The 23,381-nt window shown below is 34.0% G+C and overlaps 1 protein-coding gene across 1 annotated transcript in view; it reads left to right on the top strand.

Moving 5' to 3' along the window:
• Nucleotides 1-21,898, top strand: part of LOC126889584 (odorant receptor 47b-like) — a 74,583-nt gene extending 52,685 nt beyond the window's left edge. Inside the window, exons 3-4 of the mRNA XM_050657984.1 lie at nucleotides 5,395-5,550; nucleotides 21,794-21,898. Coding sequence (XP_050513941.1) covers nucleotides 5,395-5,550; nucleotides 21,794-21,844 — 207 coding nt within the window. The 3' untranslated portion in view covers nucleotides 21,845-21,898. The remainder of the gene's footprint in view (nucleotides 1-5,394; nucleotides 5,551-21,793) is intronic.
• The last annotated feature ends 1,483 nt before the right edge of the window (nucleotides 21,899-23,381 follow it).

The following is a 23,381-nucleotide window of genomic DNA, read 5'->3' as shown; positions in this document are numbered from 1 at the left end:
TTTGATTCACAGTTTAATGCTCGGACAATGTTCCAACTCTTCCAGTACATGGATTTTACTGCATCAATTAGTTCTACTCCAACATCGAACTGTTCAAGTGCTTTCCAAATGTGCTGTCTGGGTACCTTGTCAAAGGCTTTTTCCATGTCTATGAAACACATGTATATATCTTTGTCAAAATTAAGGAATTTTTCTGTTATTTGTCTTATAGTAAAGATATGATCTTGGACACTGTGCCTCGGTCGGAAACCACTTTGTGCATCGTGTAGTTGATGTTCCACTTTCTTTCTCAGTCTCATCTCCAGTATTCGTTCATAAACCTTAGCCGGGACACTTAGCATGGAAATACCTCGATAATTTGCACATTCCTTTTTATCTCCCTTCTTAAATAAAGGAGCCATTACTGCTGTTGCCCAATCTTTTGGAATGCGTTTCTGTTTCCAAATTGCTATCAGTAATTTGTGTAAGTAGTGTAATGCAGATTCTCCCATATATTTCAACCATTCTGCCTTGATATTATTTATTCCTGCCGCTTTACCATTTTTCATTTTTGCGATGGCTTCGGTTAATTCTTCCAATGTTATTTCATTACTCTCGTTTCTCGCCGTCCTATATATGATCTCTTCTTCTTGTTCTTCTTCATCATCTGTTTCATCTGCTTCCAGTAACTCTTTGAAATATTCACTCCATCTGTTAACTATATCTTGTGGTTGGGTAAGTATTTCACCATTTTTATTTTTTATTTGCACGACAGTACTACCTGATTTACCTCTCATTTTTTTCAGACCTTTATAGAACAATTTTTGGTTTGTCCTACTATCTTGCTCCATCTTTTCTCCAAATCTCTCCCACTCTTCCGATTTAGCTTTTTTAACTTTTTCTTTCACAAGCTTTCTTGCTTCTTTGTATTTCTGATACATATGTGAACTGTTATTTTCTAGATAGGCTCTCCATGCTACTTTCTTTTCTTTCACAGCTATTTTTATCTCTTCGCTCCACCAACTAGTCCTTTTTTTTGAGCCACCAGTAATTGTATATCCGCAAATTTCACCAGCAGCATTGGAAATAGTACCTTTGAAGAATTTCCACTGTTGTTCAATGGTTTTTCTTTGTATCCATTTTTCTTTGAAATTTTCGTCAGTGATTTTGTTGAACTTGTTTCTCACTTCAATATTGGCTAATTTATGTGATCTTACAGATCTTTTTTCTTGTATATTTGCATTTCTGGTATTATTTGTGTTCTGCTCTTTTCCTTTTATTTTTCCAACAACTAGAAAATGGTCGCTTCCTAATTCTGAATTTCTAGTCACTTTCACATCTTGGATTTTATTTTTGTGAATTTTCTCTATTATGATGTAATCGATAATAGATTTTTCATTCCGGCTTGGAACTACTCGGGTATATTTGTGTATATCTTTATGCTGAAAGAAAGTATTCATTATAACTAGACAGTTTAATCTGCAAAAATCCATTAGTATATCACCGTTAATATTTTTTGTAGTCTCTCCAAATTTACCTATGACGCCATTGCTTTTTTGTGCTTCCTTACCAACCCTTGCATTTAAATCACCTACTATTAGGATTGGACTAGCACTGTTTTCATATAATTCTTGCAGTTTACCCCAAAACTCATCTTTATTTTTCTTACTATCATTTTCATTAGGACCATACGCAATTATAATAGTCCAAATATTCTCTCCGTCAAGGTCGGTTCTTATTGTCATTAATCGTTCATTAATTGCTTCCCAACTTTTTATATTATTAACAAAATCGTTGTTAACTAGGCATCCTACTGCCGCTTGTGCCCATCTTGAACTGTCGACTCCACTGTACATTAACGTACAATCATTAATCATCATCTCTCCCTTCCCTTTTTTCTTTACTTCAGTTAGTGCAAGTAGTTTCAGATTAGTCTGCTTGAACTCCATAACAAGTTCAATTTCTCTACCAGCTAGACTTCTAATATTCCAAGTTCCAATGTTGATTTTTTTACTTTTGTTTGTTATTTGATTTTCCTTGTTTACTATATCTACAGTGTTTATTTCGCTAATACCTAGATTATGTCCTTGATTCGTTGCCTGGTTCGTTACTGGTAATTCCACTTGATCACTTATCAGTTTTTTGAATTGTACATGATTTTGTTATGATCATGCTGCTCCTCTAAAGTTTCGCTTTGCCTATTCCATACCCATACCTGGTTATTTACTATCATCTTCTTGTATGCCACCTTGACGTTTTTACCTTGATTTCGCTCTAGTTTTGCTTGTTCCCTTATTATTTTCTGGATACGACGTTCCTGGTAAGTTAGATCTTCGTCAATGAATATTCTGGCCCCTGGAACATCTTTAAGTTTTGTCTTATTGCTAAGTATTTCCTTCTTTTTATTCAGATTTACCATTTCTACTTTATATCTCTTATTACCTATCTTAGTGACTCGGTTTATTTCAGCTTCAACTTTTAAGTATTTCTTAATGTTGTTCACAGTTTCTTCTACAACTTTTTCAGGCTCCGTTTCGTTTATATCTAAGCCTGTGATTATTAAATTATTTTGTCTTTCTTTTTTCTCTATAATTTCCATTCTGTTTTGAACAACTACCAACTGTTTTTTCAATTCTATGTTTTCTGTTTGTATATCTTTGAATTTTTCTATGTAGTATTGATTGACTTGCCTTAGTTCTTTAACCTCCAGCATTACTGATTTTACTAATTCCATTAATTCATTTAATTCATCCATTCTTGTTTTCACCTTGAGTTATCTTCTAAATTTATTCTATAATATATATTTTTAAATTTAACTGACTATATTTCCCTGTTCATGTGGAACGATTCCGGATCGCGAAAAGCGCCGAGCCCACCTCAAAAGTTCAAAAGCTCGTCGAACGCTTATCAATCCGCCAATCAATTCCGATAACGTGATTCTATGGTTATGTTTACTGGTTTTAAATAAGTTTAAACGTACTTACCGATCGTACTAACACGGCTTTTATCCACACTTTAGATTCTTACTATTATACTATACACTCTGCTTTGGACTTACTTTGGACGTATATTTTTTCACCCACCAGAAGGGGTGAAAGCCACCCCCAGGGCAAAAGCACACATCGGCACAATATCACTTTTTTTCTTTGACTTGTTAGATATGTGTAATGTGTATGCCAAATTTCATGTCAATCCAAGCGGTTCTTTAAAATTTAGAGGTTTTGCAATATTTTACCGTTAAAGAACGTACTATAAACGCAGAATGAAAGATTAGGTACATTATTACTAGGGAGCGGATTTATATGCGATCAATTTTGAGGAAATATGCGCATATATATGCAGTAAAAAATTACGAAATATGCGCAAGATATGCACAAAAATTCAAAAAATGCGCATTTAGAGAAACCACAAATTTTATGTTCTATTCTATTCTAGGGGGTTCTTTTATAGGGGGTGGGGGAGGCGGCAATCTTATTTATTATCTTTCAAATAAAACCATAAATTTTTAAATATGCAGTTTATTCACATTTTTTTACAAAAACTGATACCAATAGTTACCTATTTAAAATAAAACAATAATATCGGTGATTATAATTCACTACAATGTGTTTTTCCAATTTTTTTACGAGGAAACATTTTCTTTGATCAGATAAAATATTTTTATAACTTGAAAAACTCCTTTCAACATCAACAGAAGTAATTGGGGCGTATTTAAAATAACTTGTTAAAGCCGAAAATTCTGCACCAAAATCAATTTTAAAATTTCCATTAAAAATTTCGCATATGTCCTTCAAAGATTTAAAGCCATGATTTTTTTCTAGAACCAATTCTAATTTCTTTTTAAGTGAATTACCGATTCGACCGGGAACTTTCGAAATGTTTGCTTTAAAATTTCTAACTATTTCGACGGACACTGTTTAAGACATTTTCCGCTTTTCTAAATTATTTATGGTTTTTACTATAAAATTATAATGCGTTTGATAAAAGTTAGCTGATTTGCCAATGAAGTTGTTTTAAAAATATGTTGTGCCTTTATAATAGCAGCACTGTCTTCGGCAGTAAATTCTAAAAGCAATTACTTAATTGCGACAAAATGTTCAGCATAAAAAATTGCAGCTTCCAACCAAGTTCCCAACCTGGTCAGTACTGGTTCGGGAGGTAAAGGTACATTAGGTAATTTGTTCCTGTACAACTGGACCCGTAAAGGACTTTTGACGAATACTTTTTTTACGCTACTTAGTACATTTACATCATGGAATTCACCCCTAATATGTTTCGTTAATAATTTCCGTTAGAAAATCGTAAAACTATGGTTAAAGTTGGAAATTCTCTTAACAGTAGGGGATTTAAAAGAATCACCAGAATTATAGGTACCTACTAAATATAATAAAAGTAAATACAATTCGGAGTTCCCGGTAAACCATCCTTCATCATTTTAACATCCTACAATCATTTTATAACGGCGTACTATAAGCACTATACGTACTTTGTGTAAAGATCGGGTATTTTCTAAGAAAAAATAAAAAGGCTGTGAATGAGCCGTCTCTCTTCAGGTAGTTATCGAATTAATAGAACAGCCTGTGCGCGGAAATATTTTGTGTCGAATTAAAAAATTAAAAATTTTAACGGACATAAAATAATGTTTTTAAATAGGCACAAAATATGCATGTTTTTTTTTTTAAATATGCAAAATTTAGCATAGTTCTCAAATATGCAAAATATGCATGCAATATGCATTTAGCATAAAATCCGCTCCCTAATTATTACTGAAGGCCGAAAGTATCTGAAAACTTCTATAATGTTTATTTTACTTCATAAGTTACAGGTGTGACAATAAAATAGAAAATTTAGTATGAATTTTAATTGCAAATATCTAATTCAAAAGAATCTTTTAATTTATTCTAAGGGACTTTCGGCCCTCGGTATTAACGTAATATTTCATTTTGTGTTTAAATTTTTCCAAAATACCGAGGGCCAAAAGTTTCTTAGAATAAACAATAAAAAGTTTCTTCTGAATGAGATATTTAAAATTCAAAATCACACTAAATTTCCTCTTAGTTATTCTCTCCTGTAACCTGTAACTTATTAAAATATACATTATAGAAGTCTTCAGGGACTTACGGCCCTAGGTAATCGGTAATAACGTAATCTATTTCATTCTGCGTTTAAACTTTTCAAAAATACTTATTAGTGTTCTCAGGATTCGAAAAAAATGAATCATATTTAAATAGCATTGGAGCCGAAAGTCCCATATCATTTATGGCTAAAGCTATCATATTAGTTTTCTCAGGATACGAAAAAAAAAATGAATTCATTTAAAATACATTGAAAATTTTGACAGGCGACTTTTTGCGCCTTTTCTTTTAAAGAGAATAGTTAAATAATAAATAATGTGACATATTGTTTTATTTTTAGACTTTCTCCCTTCGAGAAGACATATGTACTTCTGACTGGCACCTAGCTTCTCCTTCGGTACAAAAAGATGTTGGTTTTATACTGTTAAGATGTCAACAACCCCTTTATCTTAGTGCTTTACCGTTGGGTGCAATAAACTATGGATTGTTTGTAATGGTAGGTATTTTTACCAATACAAAGTATTTACAAATGGTACCTAAAGATATTACTCTTGCACTCTCGTAGTTTATTTAAGTTATTTTTGATTTAATTTTAATAAGTGGGGAATACGGATTTATTCTTGCGCGGATGTTGTTATTACAAGATGTTGGTTAGCCATCTGCTGGTTGCTGGGGTTGAATAGAAGGAATACTTAAATACCCATATCTCGTTTATTATAGCTGACAATTATAGCTATTTATAAATAGCTGACAGGTGATGTAGCTTTCTCTCGATATTACTTAATAATCATTAATTTGATCACCTCCAGTTATTTTTGTACCTATTTAACTTGTATGTGTTTGTTTATATGTATTCAGTTTAAAAATCAATTTGTAAGTACACTAATATGCTTTTATGTTTACTCTGCTAATTTCTTTGGGTCAAAGTCGCCGATGCGTGCACTCCAATTACATAGATTTATTTAATGTAGATCTTTAGATTTTTCCTTATTTCGTCGTCGTTCTCTATTAGATCTACACGTCTTCGTCTTAGTAATACGTTTATAGTGAATTTGTGAATATGTTTATTGATAACACTTACAAAACTATGGTTAGCTTTTGTTTATAGGCACAAACACGTCTTACCCGTTGTCCTAGGTCAGGGTTGTCCAACTGGCGGCCCGCGGGCCGCATCCGGCCCGCGAGGCTGTTTGTTGTGGCCCACGTAAGATTTTCGAAAAGCATATATTTTCTTTAAATGCTGCCGCTGTGAAAAAAGATTTTTTAATTTATATTTTATGGTTTAGCAGTGTTTTTACATCACAAGTACTGTACCGCGTGCCGCTTCGCGGACGTGTAACGAACACAATCGTCCTCCACCACTATGAGAACTGCACTGATTACTGCGCATCACAGTTCACGCAGGCCACACCTCCCACTGCTTACCATCCGTCGTCAGCCGCCATCGTGCCAGTGTGCTACTGACACGTAGGCTAGTCGGCTAATCTATTACGTTGCTAGTGAACAGTGAACTTGATTAATTCTTTGTCTTGATTCCTCTTATACAATAATGAGTGTAAAACCAGTAAAACGGAAAATTGATAGTAAGAACAGAATTTACAAAGAAAGTTGGGAGAGTGATTACTTGATTGCTAACAATAATGGAAAGTTGCAGTGCTTAGTGTGCATGAATGTCGTTTCAGTGCCTAAAGAATATAATACACAACAGTGCATGAAAATAAGTACTTATGCTACGTACACAAATGAAAGTCGGCGTGCCCTAGTTGCAGATTTGAAGAAAAAGCTTAAACAGCAAACTGGTATGTTCAGTAAAATATTACACTTTCAAACGCATTCTTTGCATGCATCTTATGCCGTGTCGCTTGAGCTGGCAAAGGCAAAAAAACCTTTCACTGATGGCAATTTTATAAAAAAATGTGCTGTTGAAATGGCCAAATATTTCGGTGATTCTAAAATGGCGGAGAAATTTGAATCAGTGCCACTTTCACATCAAACCATACAAAGAAGGATTGTTGCTATGGGTGAGCAAGTAGAAAAATCTAAGCTTAGCCTGGTTAAGAAAAGTTCATATTTCTCACTTTGTTTGGATGAAAGCACTGATCAAACCGATGTTAGTCAGCTGGTAATATTTGTGCGCACTACTTTTGATAATTTTACCAGTAAAGAGGAGTTATTTGATATTTGTCCTCTTTATGGAACAACAAAAGGAAAAGACATCTATGAGGCTGTGAAGAAAACAGTTGACAGAATTGGAGGCTTTGATAAATGTTCAGCCATAGCAACAGACGGGGCCCTATCAATGACAGGTAAAAAAATTGGATTAGTGGGTCTGCTTCGAGAGAATGGTTTCACTTGCCCAATAATTCATTGTATTATACATCAGGAAGCTTTATGTGGAAAATCAGTCAAGAAAGATCAAGTTTTTCAAACCGTGATTAAGATTATAAATATGATTAGAGGTGGAAATCGATCTCTTTTACACAGGCAACTTAAGCAGTTTTTAGTGGAAACAGAGGCTGAGTATGGAGACTTGCTAATGTACAACCATGTAAGGTGGCTGAGTGCAGGAAAGTGCATGGAACGATGTTTTGCCATAAGAAAGGAAATCCCTGCATTCCTCAACAAATACGTTTCATCTGACACAACTGAACTGGAAGAGAAGTTTAAGGATCCAGAATTCTTAAGACAGTTAGCTTTTATATCAGATCTCACTAATCATCTTAACATGTTAAACTTGAGTCTTCAAGGAAGAAACCAGACGGTTTCAGATTTGATCGGAATGATAAACGGATTCCGGAATAAGCTGAACGTGTTTAAACGTGCTTTGGAAAAGAACAAGCTGACACACTTCCCTAGCTGTCTGCAAATAGCAGAAGAATTCAACGGTGAGGAAAATATTGAGTTTTCATCCTGCATTTCACAAATTGAACAAGTTATTGATGAATTCAATACAAGATTTGAAGAAATTGAAAGTCTCAAAAGCAGTGTACTACTTTATAATAACCCTCTTGGAGCAACCATTGATGATCAACCACCCAACTTACAGCTTGAGTTATGTGATCTTCAAGCAGACATGTTCCTAATCACCAGACAAGAAAAGGGACCTGAATTTTTCAAATTACTGTCAAAGGAGAAATTCCCAAACCTGCGAGATTTTGGACTGAAAATGACGTCAATGTTCGGAAGCACATATACATGTGAAAGTGCCTTTTCCTCCATGAAATACATAAAAAACAAAAACAGAAGCAACCTTACCGATTCTTCCTTACGTCATCTTATGAGACTGTCTACAACTGAACTGGAGGTGGACATTTCTTCATTGGTGGATGAAGCCGATCGACCACAGTCCTCACACTAATTATATACATCTTTTTCGTTGCTTTTATAATACTCTATAATACTCTTCTAATAAAAGAAATAATACTCTTTTTTGTTTTAATTATTTTTATACCTCACCTTATTTTGTTATTACCTGTAACAAAATTATTATATGGCCCGCGACAACATCAAAGGTTTTAGTTTTGGCCCTTGAGGCATTGCAAGTTGGACACCCCTGTCCTAGGTGAACGACAAACGCGACAACGCGACGCGACGCGAAAATATTAAGTAATGGTTCATCAATGGTTGTATTTGTGTGTGGCCTACGTCTTCAGATTAATCAGTCTACGACAAGACGCGACGAAGTGCGAACTTGTTTTGTTCGCGACGAGACACGACGCGCGACGCTGTGTGACACCCCATTGGTTTTGTCAATTCAAATTATGCTACGCAACAGTTTATTAAGTAAATAAAAACTAATAGTAACAATATAGTACCAGTATTTTCTCATTAACATACCTTAAAGTCAGTAAAAGCCTCTCCTCAATAGAAATTGGTTTTTGAAAATTACTTATTGACAGTTGAATACTGGGTTTAACAGGTGCAATAATAATATAATCGAAAGTGCTTGGTAATAAGCCACAATACTTTTTAAACCAACGTGGATTATTTTTCTTAATTTCGAATATAAATAATGATGAAACTCTCGAAATTTATTTCGCTAAATAAATTTCGAGATAAGTGTTTAAAATATGAATTTTCTGGTAACACTGCCGTATACTTCCCCATATTTAAAGGCTGTATGACACTATGCATTTTTTTGTATCATTTCTAATATCGTTTCTGATATGTCAAAAAAATGTATAGTGTCATACACAGATACAAGAAACGATATCAGAAACGATACAAGAATTTGTGTCAGGCACAGATTCTTGTACAATAACTGCGCCAATTTCTGCGCAAAGAGCAAAAACGTAAAACCTGCTGGTAAAACTTCTAAATGTCATAATGGCGGCTTAAAATGAGATCATATGATTTATGTCTTGATGAATTTATTTGTGTTTTGTAGGTATTATTTATAAATATTTTATTGATACTTAATATACCGTTTGGTATGGACTACTGTTCTACTAATAACCATATATTTAGAATAACTTTGGGTTTCATATTGCATAATTTTTTAATAGAGGAAAATACAATAAGTTCCAATTTGGATCAAACTGAAGATAATTATAATGCAAATATTTTAGCACAAATATCAAAACAAAATAAAAAACACAAGTAATCAACAGTCAACGTAAAAATTCTAGTTATTATAACATTAAAATATTTGTTTTTAAAAGTTTATAAATTTTATAAAATCCTTAAAATCAGCTGTAGACGCAGTACTACCATACCAATGTAACGTGACAGGGGACGAACAAAATTTCGACCAATCACTTGCCGAATTTCATACAGTTTTCGATACAAGAACTTGCATAGTGTCATACAGGGCACAAATGTACGTACAATAAATGATACAAGAAAATGTATACAAGAAACGATATCAGAAACGATATTAGAAATGATACAAGAAAATGCATAGTGTCATACAGCCTTAAGAATAGGAATGAATTGACATCGTCACGTTTGTCCTAGGTTGAGCGATGGAAAGCGACGCGATGCGACGCTACATAAGCCACACGTCGCGTGAATTGCTGGTCGCATCGTATCGCAACGCATTGCATCGCGTCGCGTCGTTTTCCGTCTCTCACCTAGGACAACGGGTTACGGCTGCTGATAGTGATATTCGACTCCGTCTCCCGTCCTCGTCTCGCGCCTTGATCTTCCACTTAGCGGCGAACGATATGAGCGCATATGTGGGGCATGGATATACTTATACACTTATAAGACTTAAATTAATATTTCATTGTATTGTAAAATATCTACACTCGGCCCTCCTGACAAGGATCCGTCTCGGATTCTTCCGATTTCCCATCGATCCATGGCTTCATATACTCGGCGCAAGTAGACGTATTGTTCGGACCATCATGAACTCCTACCTTGATAACGTTGTATCTATCATTTCTCTTCACCCTCGTAACTTCATAAGGCCCAAGAAACCTTTTATCTAATTTCAGACAAGGTCCAAACTGTGTCCTCTTTATAGCTACTATGTCTCCTTCTTTGTATATTCTAGCTTCTCTCCTTCTCCTGTCATAACCTCTTCTATTCTCTTCTTGAATTTTTGCAATGTGCTTTTTAGCATGAATTCGCATCTCTTCTCTCTGCTCAGAGAATTCTTCGACAACTTCTTTTTCTATTAATTCTTGAATCTTTACGTCTTCCTTACTTCTCATTTTCTTTCCAAATAATATGTCAAACGGTGTGCAGTCTATTGTTCTCTGGTACGTCGAATTCAAAGCTTGTTGCACTCTTGCACTCTACTTAAGTGTTTATACCATTTGGTTGGGTTTTCAATAGATAGTTTCGTTAATATAGGTATTATTATCCGATTTATTCTTTCAACTTGACCGTTTCCTCTTGGTACACCTGCAGTAATGGTAGGATGTTCAATATTTTCTCCCTGATAATATAATTTGAATTCATTAGATGTAAATCCCGTTCCTTTGTCCGTTATTATTCGTTTAGGATTCCCGAAAGTTTGTTGCGCTGTCTAGCTAAACAATCTAATACTTCTTCTACTACTATCTAAAAGTCATCAATTATAACCAAAATATGTTTATAATTTTTATTTGTTGACAAAAGGGGTTCTAAGTGATCAACATGGTAGGTGAGAAGTGGTCCCTATTTCGGTAAAGGGTTTAGAAAACCTTCCTTTTCCCCTCTTTCTTATTTCCTAAAATGCACTTTACGCAATTTGTGATGAAATTTTTGATCTTCTCTTTTGCTTTTTTGACATAGTTCAATCGACATCTTTCAAGTACTTCTTTCGTCTTGGTCACTGCAAAATTTCCTATCTCGTGTGACCGTCTTAAAATCTCATTTTACATAGCATCTGGTACAACTATGAGTTCTTTACCATCTACGTATTTATATAAAATATCATTCTGTGGGAAATAATTGTTGTACTCGTCTTCACGTTCTAATATTTTCTTCATTGATTGAATATATTCATCTTTTTCTTGCGATATTTTTAGCCTCTTGATAATTCCGCATTCTATTTGTTCGTGCTCTGGCAATACAGCACAATGTCTGCTAAGAGCATCAACATGAGACATTCGGGTGCCTGCTCGATGTTATATTCCATATTCGTATTCCTCTAGTAGCAAAGCCCAGCTTGCCATTCTCGTAGTTAGATCTTTTTTGTCCATCGTCTTCAGGAAGGCGTGGCAATCTGTTACTATTTTAAATTTAGTACCTAATAAATAAGTACGGAACTTCTTTACTGCTTGGATGATGGCTAATACTTCCAATTCGTAACTTGAGTATTTTTCTTCAGTTGGTGTCGTCTTTTTGCTCAAATAATAGATCGGATGAAATTTATTATCCAGACAAGATTTTTGCATCAGACAAGCTCCGTATCCATATTTGCTTGCATCTGTGTGAAGTTCTAAATCATAACTCGACTTGAAAATTTGCAGAACTGGCCCGCTACTCAAAAGACATTTAATCGTTGAAAAGCTTGTATATGAGGTTCCTCAAATGTAAACTGTTAGTTTTTCTTAAGCAAATCGCTTAACGGCTTGGCGACCAGTGCATAAGAATGTATAAACTTCTTAAAATATCCAGTTAGTCCCAAAAATGATTGTATTTGTCTTACGGTAGTTGGTGTCGGATATCTTTTTATGGCTAACGATTTTTCTTCCGAAGGTTCAATTTTATTGTCCATGATTATAAATCCCAAAAATTCTATTCTTCTCTTCAAAAATTGACATTTCTTCTTCTTGATTTCTAGTCCATAGTCTCTCACTCTACCTAAAACTATTTTAAGTCTCTCTAATCCTTCTTGTTCGGTATTACTCAAAATAATGACGTCTTTCATGTAATACATTACTATCTTTTTTCTAGTGAGTTCTCTAGAAATGTGAGCGACGAATCTTTGAAAAACTGCTGGGCTGTTGCAAAATCCAAAAGGGCATTTTAGAAATTCTTTTTGTCCATCAGGTGTCACAAAAGATGTATACTTACGGCTTCCTTCTTCGACGGCTACGTGAAAAAATCCGTTTTTAAGATCTATCGTACTGAAATATTTAGCTCTTTGAAGGCTATATCAGTTACATCTTCAATTCATGGCAAAGAAAATCTATCTTTTAAAACACGTTTGTTTAATTTGCTATATGTAGTTACAGCAAATTCTGGTATTTCCGTCCTTTTCTTTACCAATACAATCGGACTTGCAAAATCTGAACAGCTCTCTTGTATTATTACTTCATCTAGCCAGGTTTGTATCTGTTCTCGTACGTCTTCTTTCTCAAATATTGACAATCTCCGTGGACTTTGATATATTGGTTGCTCGTCTTTTAAAATGATCTTCATTTCAATTTCCGTTGAAAATATTTTTCTTGGTTCATATTCCTTTATCAATCTTTCTACTTCTTTTCTGCATTGGTCGTCTTCAATGTGGCTTACTTCAATCTCTTCTTTTCTGTCTAGTGATATTTTCATAAGAAAGTTTTCGTCTACTTTTCTTTGTACTGTTATTTCACCATCCGTTATAACAACATTGGCTTTTCTAGTCAAATCACTTCCAACGATTGCCGTGAATCGAGATGCGTCAGTTGGTACAACATGTATTTTCAACTCCATTTCTTCATCGTTAACATATACAATTTGCGTAAAAGTTCCCCATGTCGAGATCCTATTAGTACCAATTCCTCGCAAGTTTATAATTTCTGCGGTCAACTTAATGCCTTGAAAATGGTTTTCATACACGTCATTTCTGATAACCGTAATTTCGCTTCCAGTGTCAAATAAAGCTATCAGCTCTACACCGTTAATATTGAGCTTAACTGCGCTACTGGGTATTACATCGATCGTTGCGATACTTGTCGACGTGCTGGGTTCTTCTGCGGCTCTGCTTGTGCTTGGCCTTTGCGTGCACATACTAGATGTGTGTCCAAATTTATTGCAACTGAAACATTTGAGTCCCTGGCTCTTATTAGGGTAGTTCTTCGATATATGACCTCTATCTCCACAATTGTAACAACACCCTGCTCTTTCATTTTTTGGTTTATGGATTACTTTCCTTGCATCTCCTTTGGCGGTTTCATCTCTATGGCTTCCAGTATCTGGTACCATTTCTTTCGTCATCGTTCTTTTACCAGCTCGTATTTTTTCATACATTTGTACCTTTTCTTTAAACTGCATGAAATTTTTTGCCCCAGACAGTACTATTTTGTTGCTAGTATCGTCCTGTATACTACCAATAATATATTGAATATAATCACTTTTTCCACTATATATACTATACAACCTATTTCCCTCATATACAGTACATATTCTTGCAAGGATTCATCTTTCAGAAGACGATGAACCGATCGGCAAAACCATTCTGCCATATGTAAAGGGTACGACAGAGAAAATAGGGAGAGTGCTGAGAAAACACAACATTTTTTTAAGGTCCATTTAATTTACAATCTGTTATCACTCGTAACAATAAGTAAATTTTATGACAATTATTAGAAGAACAAATGACATGTAGGAATTCTCTCCAGTGAGAGGCTTCCTTTAACATATAATTAACAAACTAAGTTAATAATGTAGTGGTAAATGTTAATTAATTTGATTTAAATCTGTTTAATAAGTCTGTAGGCTTAAAACGCTTTAGTCGACGCACTTCATCGTTGTAATTAAACAGTTCGCGCACTAAGTGATTAGAATGAGCACTAGTTTTGTTTTTGTATTTTTCACTGTACTTTGTGACTTCAGTTTTTACGGATTGAACTTGTAGGTCTTTTTCTATTATGTTGTTCGAAACATACCACGGAGCATTGACTATAATTCGAAGAACTTTGTTCTGGAATCTTTGTAGGATTTCTAGGTTTGAATTGCTAGCAGAACCCCATAATTGAATTCCATACGTCCATATTGGCTTCAGTACGGCTTTATATATTAAGAGCTTATTTGTGAGATTTAATTGTGATTTTCTGCCAATAAGCCAGTAAAGTTGTCTTAGTTTGAGACCCAATTGTTTTCGTTTTGTAAATATATGTGTTCTCCATGTTAATCTTCTGTCGAGATGTAAACCTAAGTATTTGACTTCATTTCTCTGAGTAATCATTTGATTATTTAATAACACTGCTGGACATATACCTCTTCTTAGTGTAAAGGTAACATGGGTTGATTTGGTCTCATTAACTCGAATTTTCCATTTTTTTTAACCATGCTTGGATATTATTAAGGCTGGCTTGTAAGTTTCTTGAGGCAGTTACTGGATCATGATGTGAGGCGAGTATTGCAGTGTCATCTGCGAAGGTTGCTGTTATTGTAGTTCTTGAAGTTGGTAGATCTGCAGTAAAAAGCTGGTACAGCATTGGTCCTAACACGCTACCTTGCGGTACTCCTGATTTTATTTGGTGTAATTCTGAATATTCTGAATGGTATTTAACTGAAAAGAATCTGTCAGATAAGTAAGAATTTAGAAGTTCATAATACGGATGAGGCAATAGGTTTTTTAGTTTATAGAGTAGACCTTTGTGCCAGACTTTATCGAACGCTTGGCTTATGTAAGAAACGCTGCTGAGCAATATCGCTTATTTTCAAAGTCGTTGCTGATATGTTTTACTAGTCTATGGACTTGCTCTATGGTTCCATGTTCTTGTCTAAACCCAAACTGATGTTCTGGTATGAGATTTTTGCTATCTAATATTGGCTTGATGCTTTTCATTATTAATTTTTCCAGCACTTTTGAAAGCACAGGCAGTAAACTTATTGGCCTATATGATGTTAATTCCTCTAGTTTTTTTCCTGGTTTTGGATCATAATTATAACTGCCATTTTCAGTTGTTGCGGAAAATAATTTAATCTTATTATTGCATTAAAAATTTGTAATATTGCCGTTATTCCTTTCTTTGTTAATTTTTGTAGTATCCTACCCGTTATCAGATCATAACCAGGAGCTTTTTTAGGATTAATTTCTTTCATTATTACATCCTTAACTTCATTGTACTTAAATTTCGGTATGGGCAGCTCCATTTGGTAAGGTTCATTTAGTACTCTATTTATTTCCTCAAATTCTTCAGGTGTTGATTCCAAGCTGTTTGGTTGAAAGACTTGTGAGAGATAGCCACCAAAGGCATCTGCCTTCTCTATGTTATTTCTTGCCCATTTGCCATTGCTTTTTCTTACTGGTGGTATTGGTGTCTGAGGACTTTTTAGTTTCCTTGTGGCTTTCCATAGTGAGTAGTCGGTGGCTTCTGTTGGTGTAAGCTCTTCTAAGTATCTTTGTATAGAATCATTTTTTACTTCAAGTAATATTTTTTTTAGTTCCCTTGCTGCTTTATTAAATTTATTTTTATTGCTCACTGTTCTGTTTTGTTGCCAATTTCTTCTTAGCCTTCTTTTCTCTGAATTTTTTTCTTTTATAGTTGGAGGGCAGGATTCTTTTCTTGTAGACTGTTTGTAGTTTGGAGTTGCTGCCCATGAAGCTTTCTGTATGTTTTTATGAGGTTAGTTATCGCCCATTCAATATCTGCAGGTGTTTTTAATGGTATTTTTAAATTTATTGCTTCATCTAATACTTTTTGAAAAGTATCCCAATTGGTCTTTTTATTGCACAGAGCGGGTGGATTTGGATTCTGAGTTATATCGGAGTAAATGTTCATAAGGACTGGAGTGTGATCCGAAGACATGTCTAAGCTGGATCTTGCTGTGACTAGTTTACTGTCAATTCCTTTTGTGATATAGAAATCAAGAAGGTCTGGTATTTTATAAGGGTCCGAAGGCCAATATGTGGGTTCTCCTGTTGACAGGTAGTTTAGATTATTGCACTGCATTGCAGTTAGTAGTTCACGACCCTTAGTAGTTGTAACTCTCGTACCCCATACTGTGTTTTTAGCGTTGTAATCTCCACCCGCTATAAATTTGTTTCCAAGCGTTTTGAAGAAAATCTCATAGTTGTCTCTTTTATTGTTGTGCTTGGGAAGGCAGTATACAGCAGATATTTTGGTGATTCCAGTAACTCCTTCTATTGCAATGGTAGTGGCTTGTAGGTGATTTTCTGTAAATCTTTCCAGTTCGTGATGTTTGATTGAGTTTCTTATTAGTATTGCTGTGCCTCCATGTGCAGTCCCATCTGGATGGTTGGTAAAGTAAATTTTGTAGTTAACTAGGGCTAGGTGACTTTTATTTGTGAAATGAGTTTCAGTAACTAGCATGACATCTATTTCATTGTTGGTTATGAAACTTTTGAGTTCATGAGTATGCTGGTTTAAGCCGTTTGCATTCCATAATGCTATTTTTAGTGTTTGGACCATTATGACCTATTTGAGACAAGAGCGGTGATAAGATTCATTATTGTTCCCATTTGCGTAATGAGATCTCTCATCATTGCTTTTAGATCAGAGATATCATTAGGTTGACTTATACTATTTTGTTGGTACATAATGTTACCTTCTTGTTGATTATTTTGATTGGTTACCTGTGCATATGTCATTCCTTGTGTTGTAGCCCTGTTTCCTTTAGATGTTTGTCCATTTCGTTCTCTAAGTTTTGGATGCATTTTCTCTTGAAGTTGCTTATGTATAATACACCCTCTGTAATTTGCGGGATGCTGTTCTCCACAATTTACACATGTAACATTTTCATCTTTTATTTTACTGGTACATTCTGAAGTGTGATGTGACCCTGTGCATTTTACACATCTGGATTCTCTATGGCAAAAGTTTTTTGTATGACCGAATCTCTGACATTTGGTGCACTGTGGAATAACTCTTCTAGCATAAGGGGCTTCAATTGTAACTATCGGGTGTCCTAGTTTCTTGACATTATAGATGTCTTTATTATTTTCTTTAATTTTTAGATTGACAAAGAACATGGGCAATGGTTTTTTTGCTGTTTTGTTTAACATTCCATATACAGGGTCACCATGTAGAACAAAAAACTCTTATAACATTTTTTTCTAAATGCAACCGTTTGACCAAAAAATTAAAATGTATTTTGGTAGGCAAATTTAAATCTGACAACTATGTGCGGTACGCAAATTTAAGCATAGACAGTCCCATGTAAATAAATAGATAGAAGATAGATAGTAAACAGATAGTTTTAAAGAATCCTGTTTAGTGTCAATGCCGAAAATGCTTTCGAATAGTGAGTGTATTACCTATTATGTTATTACCTATGAATGGTGTTTGTGAAAGGTTACTTGAAACATCTACTCGGTATAATAATTATGTTCAAGTAAGTACAACTTAGTTATTTCAGTTCACAAGTAAACAAATTACTGAGACATTATCTGGTGTATTTAAGTTCCACTGTAAACTATTTAAAACTATGTAATTCAGTTAAAGCCCTCAGCAATACTCAGCATTCAACCCATTTAAACCTTACTAAATACATAATACTAGTTCAGTTAAAAGATGTGTTTTTATGTTAAAAGATGTGTAATTCGTTTAAAATTATGCAATAGGTATTTCAATACGTTTCAAAAGAAAATAATTTTAGTAAACAAATAGTAAATACATAAGTATTAATTAGGTTGGATTATTTTAAATACTGTTAATCACAATCACAAACGAGTTCTTATTTATGTTATTATTCCGTAGTGCGTACGATGTTGCCAGTTTATTAAAATTTCCAAACATTAAAATACAGGTATATGGAAAACAATGTTAACTTTTTTTTGGAAACGGTTAACTTTAGAAAAAAATGGTATAGGACTTTTTTGTTCCAAATTGTTTATTATATCCATACCTTAAAGGCACTATTTTCCGGGACACCCTGTATTTAGAACTTCATGTCCAAGAGCTTCTATGTCCCGTTTAATATCGGCAGGATTTGTTGAATAATGAATATTTTTTACTACTATTCTAAAGGGCTTGCTTTGTTTAGACTGGTATGTATGATACTCTGTTTTTTTACTGTCCAATGCTTTCACTATAGTAGTATATGCTTCACTCGAAGTTGGTTGGATTCTTACTTGACTTTCACCCAGGGCTTTTAAGGTGTACTGATCTTTAGCAATTTCAATAAGAAGTTTATTTAAGGGGTTCATATCTTCGACACCGGATACAAATACCGGTGGTGGTTTGGGTTCTGTTTTTTCCGTTTCTGTTTTAGATTGGTCTATTTTATCCTCATCTTCTTCTTGGAGATTGTTATATATATTGCTGGTGCTGGTGCTAGGTTTAGACAACCAATAATCTTTTATTTTGGTTTGTCTTTTAGCGTTCCTGTTATCTTCAGGGCTTATTTGCCTTTTTTTGTAGTTCACTGTTTGCCATTCATTGTCCTGAGTAGTTGCAGGTGCAGTTAAACTGTTGTTTGTTCCAGGAGGGAAGTTGTTTTGGTTAAAGGGTTATCCATTTATGGATTTTTGTGATAATGGCATAATTGGTTGCGTGTTTAGGTAAGATGTAGGTTGGTACAAAGGTATTGGTTGATTCACTAATATTTGACCATTATTATCAGTAGGGACATGGTTTGGTTGCAGGTATGGATAATTTGTGTAATTATATGGATCTGTCATTTTTGACTCACTCTATATTTACCTTAAGTCTTACTTTTACAAAAATTAACATCACAAGTTTTTTTTTCAAAAAACCGCTATCGGTTTTTAAATTTTTTATTTTTCTTATTTTTTGTGTTTTATATTTTTTTTATTATATTTCTCATGTATTACTTTGTGAAAATCGTAATATCTATTGTTTATTTATTTATTTACTGAAATAATACTGACCGTTATTTTGGAACGTTGCTTCCCACCTTTACATTCACCAACAATTACAACACAAAAAGGTATAATGTTTTAACACAAAGTTCGAATGTTTATCACCAATTAGCACTAAACAATGTTTTTAGCGGAACAAACACTCTTGAAAACTAGATAAGTCTTTCTTATAAAAGGAAAACCTTGCATGTTCAAGAACAATTTCTCCAAAAATTTTAAAATATATAAAAAAAAAAACACAACATAGAAACGATATTTAATACGGACAGAAAGATCTCAACTATTTTACCAACACCAAAAACCAAAATAGCGTTAGAAAGTAAAGGTGTATACGAGATTCCGTGTGGGGATTGTGGAAAGTCGTACATTGGACAGACAAACCGAAGAATCCATGTAAGACGAGAAGAACACCGAAATGCTATCGAAAGGGGAGAAACCACGTCATCCCTGGCTCAACATGTGGCAAACACAGGACATACAATAAACCTAAACCAAACAACGATGTTAGCTAACATCGAAATAAAAAGAAAACGGGAAATCAGAGAATCGATAGAAATTGAAAGAAATCCCAACGGCTTAAACCAAAGAGATGATGCGCAACGGCTTCCGACAACATGGAAAACGGTACTGAAGAAAAAGACCAAAATAAATCAGGCCGCAACTTCTATGCGTAACATCCCTCCGGCGAGTGAAACCTACACTGGACCAATAACAAGAGCCAGAGTTCGCCCAGGGCAAGCAGCCCCATCAGGATCAACTACATAAGTGACGGTATCGTGGGTGAGAATTCAGTTTACTTCAAGCAGCAGCGAGAAGCGGAACTACCTGACTTGACAATGGCAAGTGAGATCTTGCCGAAACGTCGTCAAAATAATGGTTTTTCTCAAAACCAAAATTATTCAACGCGGAGTCAAACCCGGAAAACAACAGAAAGCATATATATATATATATATATATATATATATATATATATATATATATATATATATATATATATATATATATATATAACAGGTATATAATCTTTGCTGAACAGTTAGGAAACAAGGTTGAACTATTGGGGTAGCAAATATCAAATAACAAATAGTAGCAAAAAACATCCTCAAATAATGTAAGTACATAACATATAAGTAACTCTTTAGTAAGATTGTTTTGTGATGTGCAGTGTTTTTAGTGAAAGTATTGACTCTGCATTTCTCAGAACAATATTTTGTTGTTTTTGGGGATCCTCGACACCTGGTTTAGTGAGAGAAAACTATGGTGTTCTGGATTTTTGGTAACACAAAGATAGCAATTATTATTAATTTCATTTCGCCTATTTGTTAAATACTGTCTATTTATGATTGTAGTTTCCCTGATGATGAAAATAAACATTTTCGAAAGCTTGGAACTATTATAAAGAGTTTTCTTTGAGATTGCTGCTACCCCAATAGTTCAACCTTGTTGTTTATATATATATATATATATATATATATATATATATATATATATATATATATATATATATATATATATATATTTAAAAACATAAGATGTAGATCTTTGAAACACACTCAGTGAACCAAAGATCCAAGGTTATTGGTTTAACGACCACTCGTACGAAATCAAATAGATGAAATAGAGAATGTGGAAAAATCCCCTTACGAACAATTCACACATCCACCATTTCGGGCTGGGAAAAATTTTTTCGAATAGAATCAAAGATCCAAACACCAGTTCTTAGAAATGTGTTTCGCCCTCTTCAACCTCTCTGGGCTCGTCGGTAAAGACAAGAGGTTGAATATCTTTAGACACATTCTAATCAAAAAACAACATTCGAGACCTAGACATAGAAGGTGCGTAAGTCTACGGCAAATCCGACAATGACAGATCTTTGGTTCACTGAGTGTGTTTCAAAGATCTACATCTTATGTTTTTAAACATATATTTTACTTACTTTAAGTAATTAGGGAATTAAAGCTTGAGACTGTCATTGTCGGATTTGCCGTAGACTTACGCACCTTCTATGTCTATGTCTCGAATGTTGTTTTTTGATTAGAATGTATCTAAAGATATTCAACCTCTTGTCTTTACCGACGAGCCCAGAGAGGTTGAAGAGGGCGAAACACATTTCTAAGAACTGGTGTTTGGATCTTTGATTCTATTCGAAAAAATTTTTCCCAGCCCGAAATGGTGGATGTGTGAATTGTTCGTAAGGGGATTTTTCCACATTCTCTATTTCATCTATTTATATATATATATATATATATATATATATATATATATATATATATATATATATATATATATATATATATATATATATATATATATATATATATATATATATATGCTTTCTGTTGTTTTCCGGGTTTGACTCCGCGTTTGACTCCGCGTATATATATGTATATATAAAGGGTTGTCTACAGCTAATGCCGTTTCCCTTCCGTCAGCTAGGACTTCCATTTTTTTCGGCCTTCCCAGTCTCCGTCTTCTAATAATTTCTTAGACATGGTTTATAATTTAATATTATTTTATATTTTGTTAGATTAAAAACTTTGACTTGTTTCTTTATATTTATTTCACACCAATCCAACACTATTTTTTGTTTTAGATGGTAAAGACGTCATATTCTTATTTGACGCTTTTAAATAACTCGACGTGAAACAAAAGAAGAGAAAAGTGCAGTAAGAAATGCATGTATTACATTATTTAAAAACAATAGACAATAAACATTAAAGAAAGAATAATAACTAAATATAATAACTGTTTTATGTTTTGTAATTTCCTACGAATTGTAGTTTATCCCAAACCCTTCTTTCATTGCGTTATAGTTTGTCGAATTCGCTCTAACACATTAAGCTCGAAGTGATAGAAGTAAACGTACGTCCATGGTTATTATACATAGAACTTCGAAAATTATGTATTTGTTGACGGGTACTTCCATATTAAAGCGACTTAAACTTATAGATTTATAATTGACGGAACGTTGACGTTACGTAAAATGCGAATAGATATTTTCACACAAAAGATATTTTCACACAAAAGTAATGTATCATGACAGTACTTTCACAATGTTAACGGGTAAAATGACAATTGTAATTCTAGGTTAGTATTTTTCAACGACGTAAATATAAATATTTGATGTCATTGGTATATTTATTTGTTCCTTAAAATATTGTAAATATTATTATTCTGGCAAATATTTATATGGTCAAACCGGCCAACAGGTGTATGTTCTCAAAAATATTGATAGTGTGTATTCTTCGCCTTAGCTGATCTTCATTTTGGGCTTCCCAGCCATTATTATACACCATTCGATTCAAAACAGCCCAAAACTCTTCTATAGGCCTCACCTGAGGCACATTTGGAGGGTTGTTGTAAACATACCAGCTTTTGAGATGGCACACCATACCAAAATTTTATCGGGAAATTTCACTTTTCCCCTAAACCTAACTTCGTCAGGTGCATCTTGTACATTGCGTATATAAAATCCGTCGTTGCCCGTCATTTCGAAATTGGATAAAGTAAAATACTTTCCATAATCCATAATGAGCATTTTACCAGGCAAATGAATACGTCTCAGTGCACGGCCACATCTAGGAATTTTTTCTAACTGGGGTGGTGTGTACTTACGACCTTTTTTCTTTTATATCGTTTTAAATTATTTCTAGAAATTGTTCTACTTACAGTCATTCGTGAAACATCATAACTTCGGCCAACATTTCGCATAGACTTTCCTAATTGGTTCTCCATACTCTGAATTAATCTCTGTTCCCGAGCAGGAGTTATAACTTTTGGTGTTCCATTTTTGAGCAAATTAAGGCATGGTATATCATTTTCGCATTCTTTAATTTTCTGGAAAATCGTTGACGCAAAAATATTTTGAGAACTAAAAATTTTTACAATATTGCGTTTGGTACATGTCCAACTAAAGGATAAATACTTAATAAACATGTCACACAAACTTAATAATATTAAGTTTGTGTGACATCTTAACGCACCGTATTTGTCAAAACTGACATTGTTCATATCTTTCAAGTTGTTTACCAACATTGGTTTCCAATGGCAACTTGATCCAATGCTTCCTATCAATAATACTTTTAAATCTAAAACTTTCCGAAAACTTTAGGGACATACGTTAGTGTTAATTTTCGAACATCACGGCCGGTACGGAATAAGAATGACGTAACTGGAAATAA

This window comes from Diabrotica virgifera, chromosome 8 (genome assembly GCF_917563875.1).
Source record: "Diabrotica virgifera virgifera chromosome 8, PGI_DIABVI_V3a".
NCBI lineage: Eukaryota > Metazoa > Arthropoda > Insecta > Coleoptera > Chrysomelidae > Diabrotica > Diabrotica virgifera.
The sequence above is the reverse complement of the archived record's forward strand: the minus strand, read 5'-3'. Positions and strand labels throughout refer to the sequence as shown.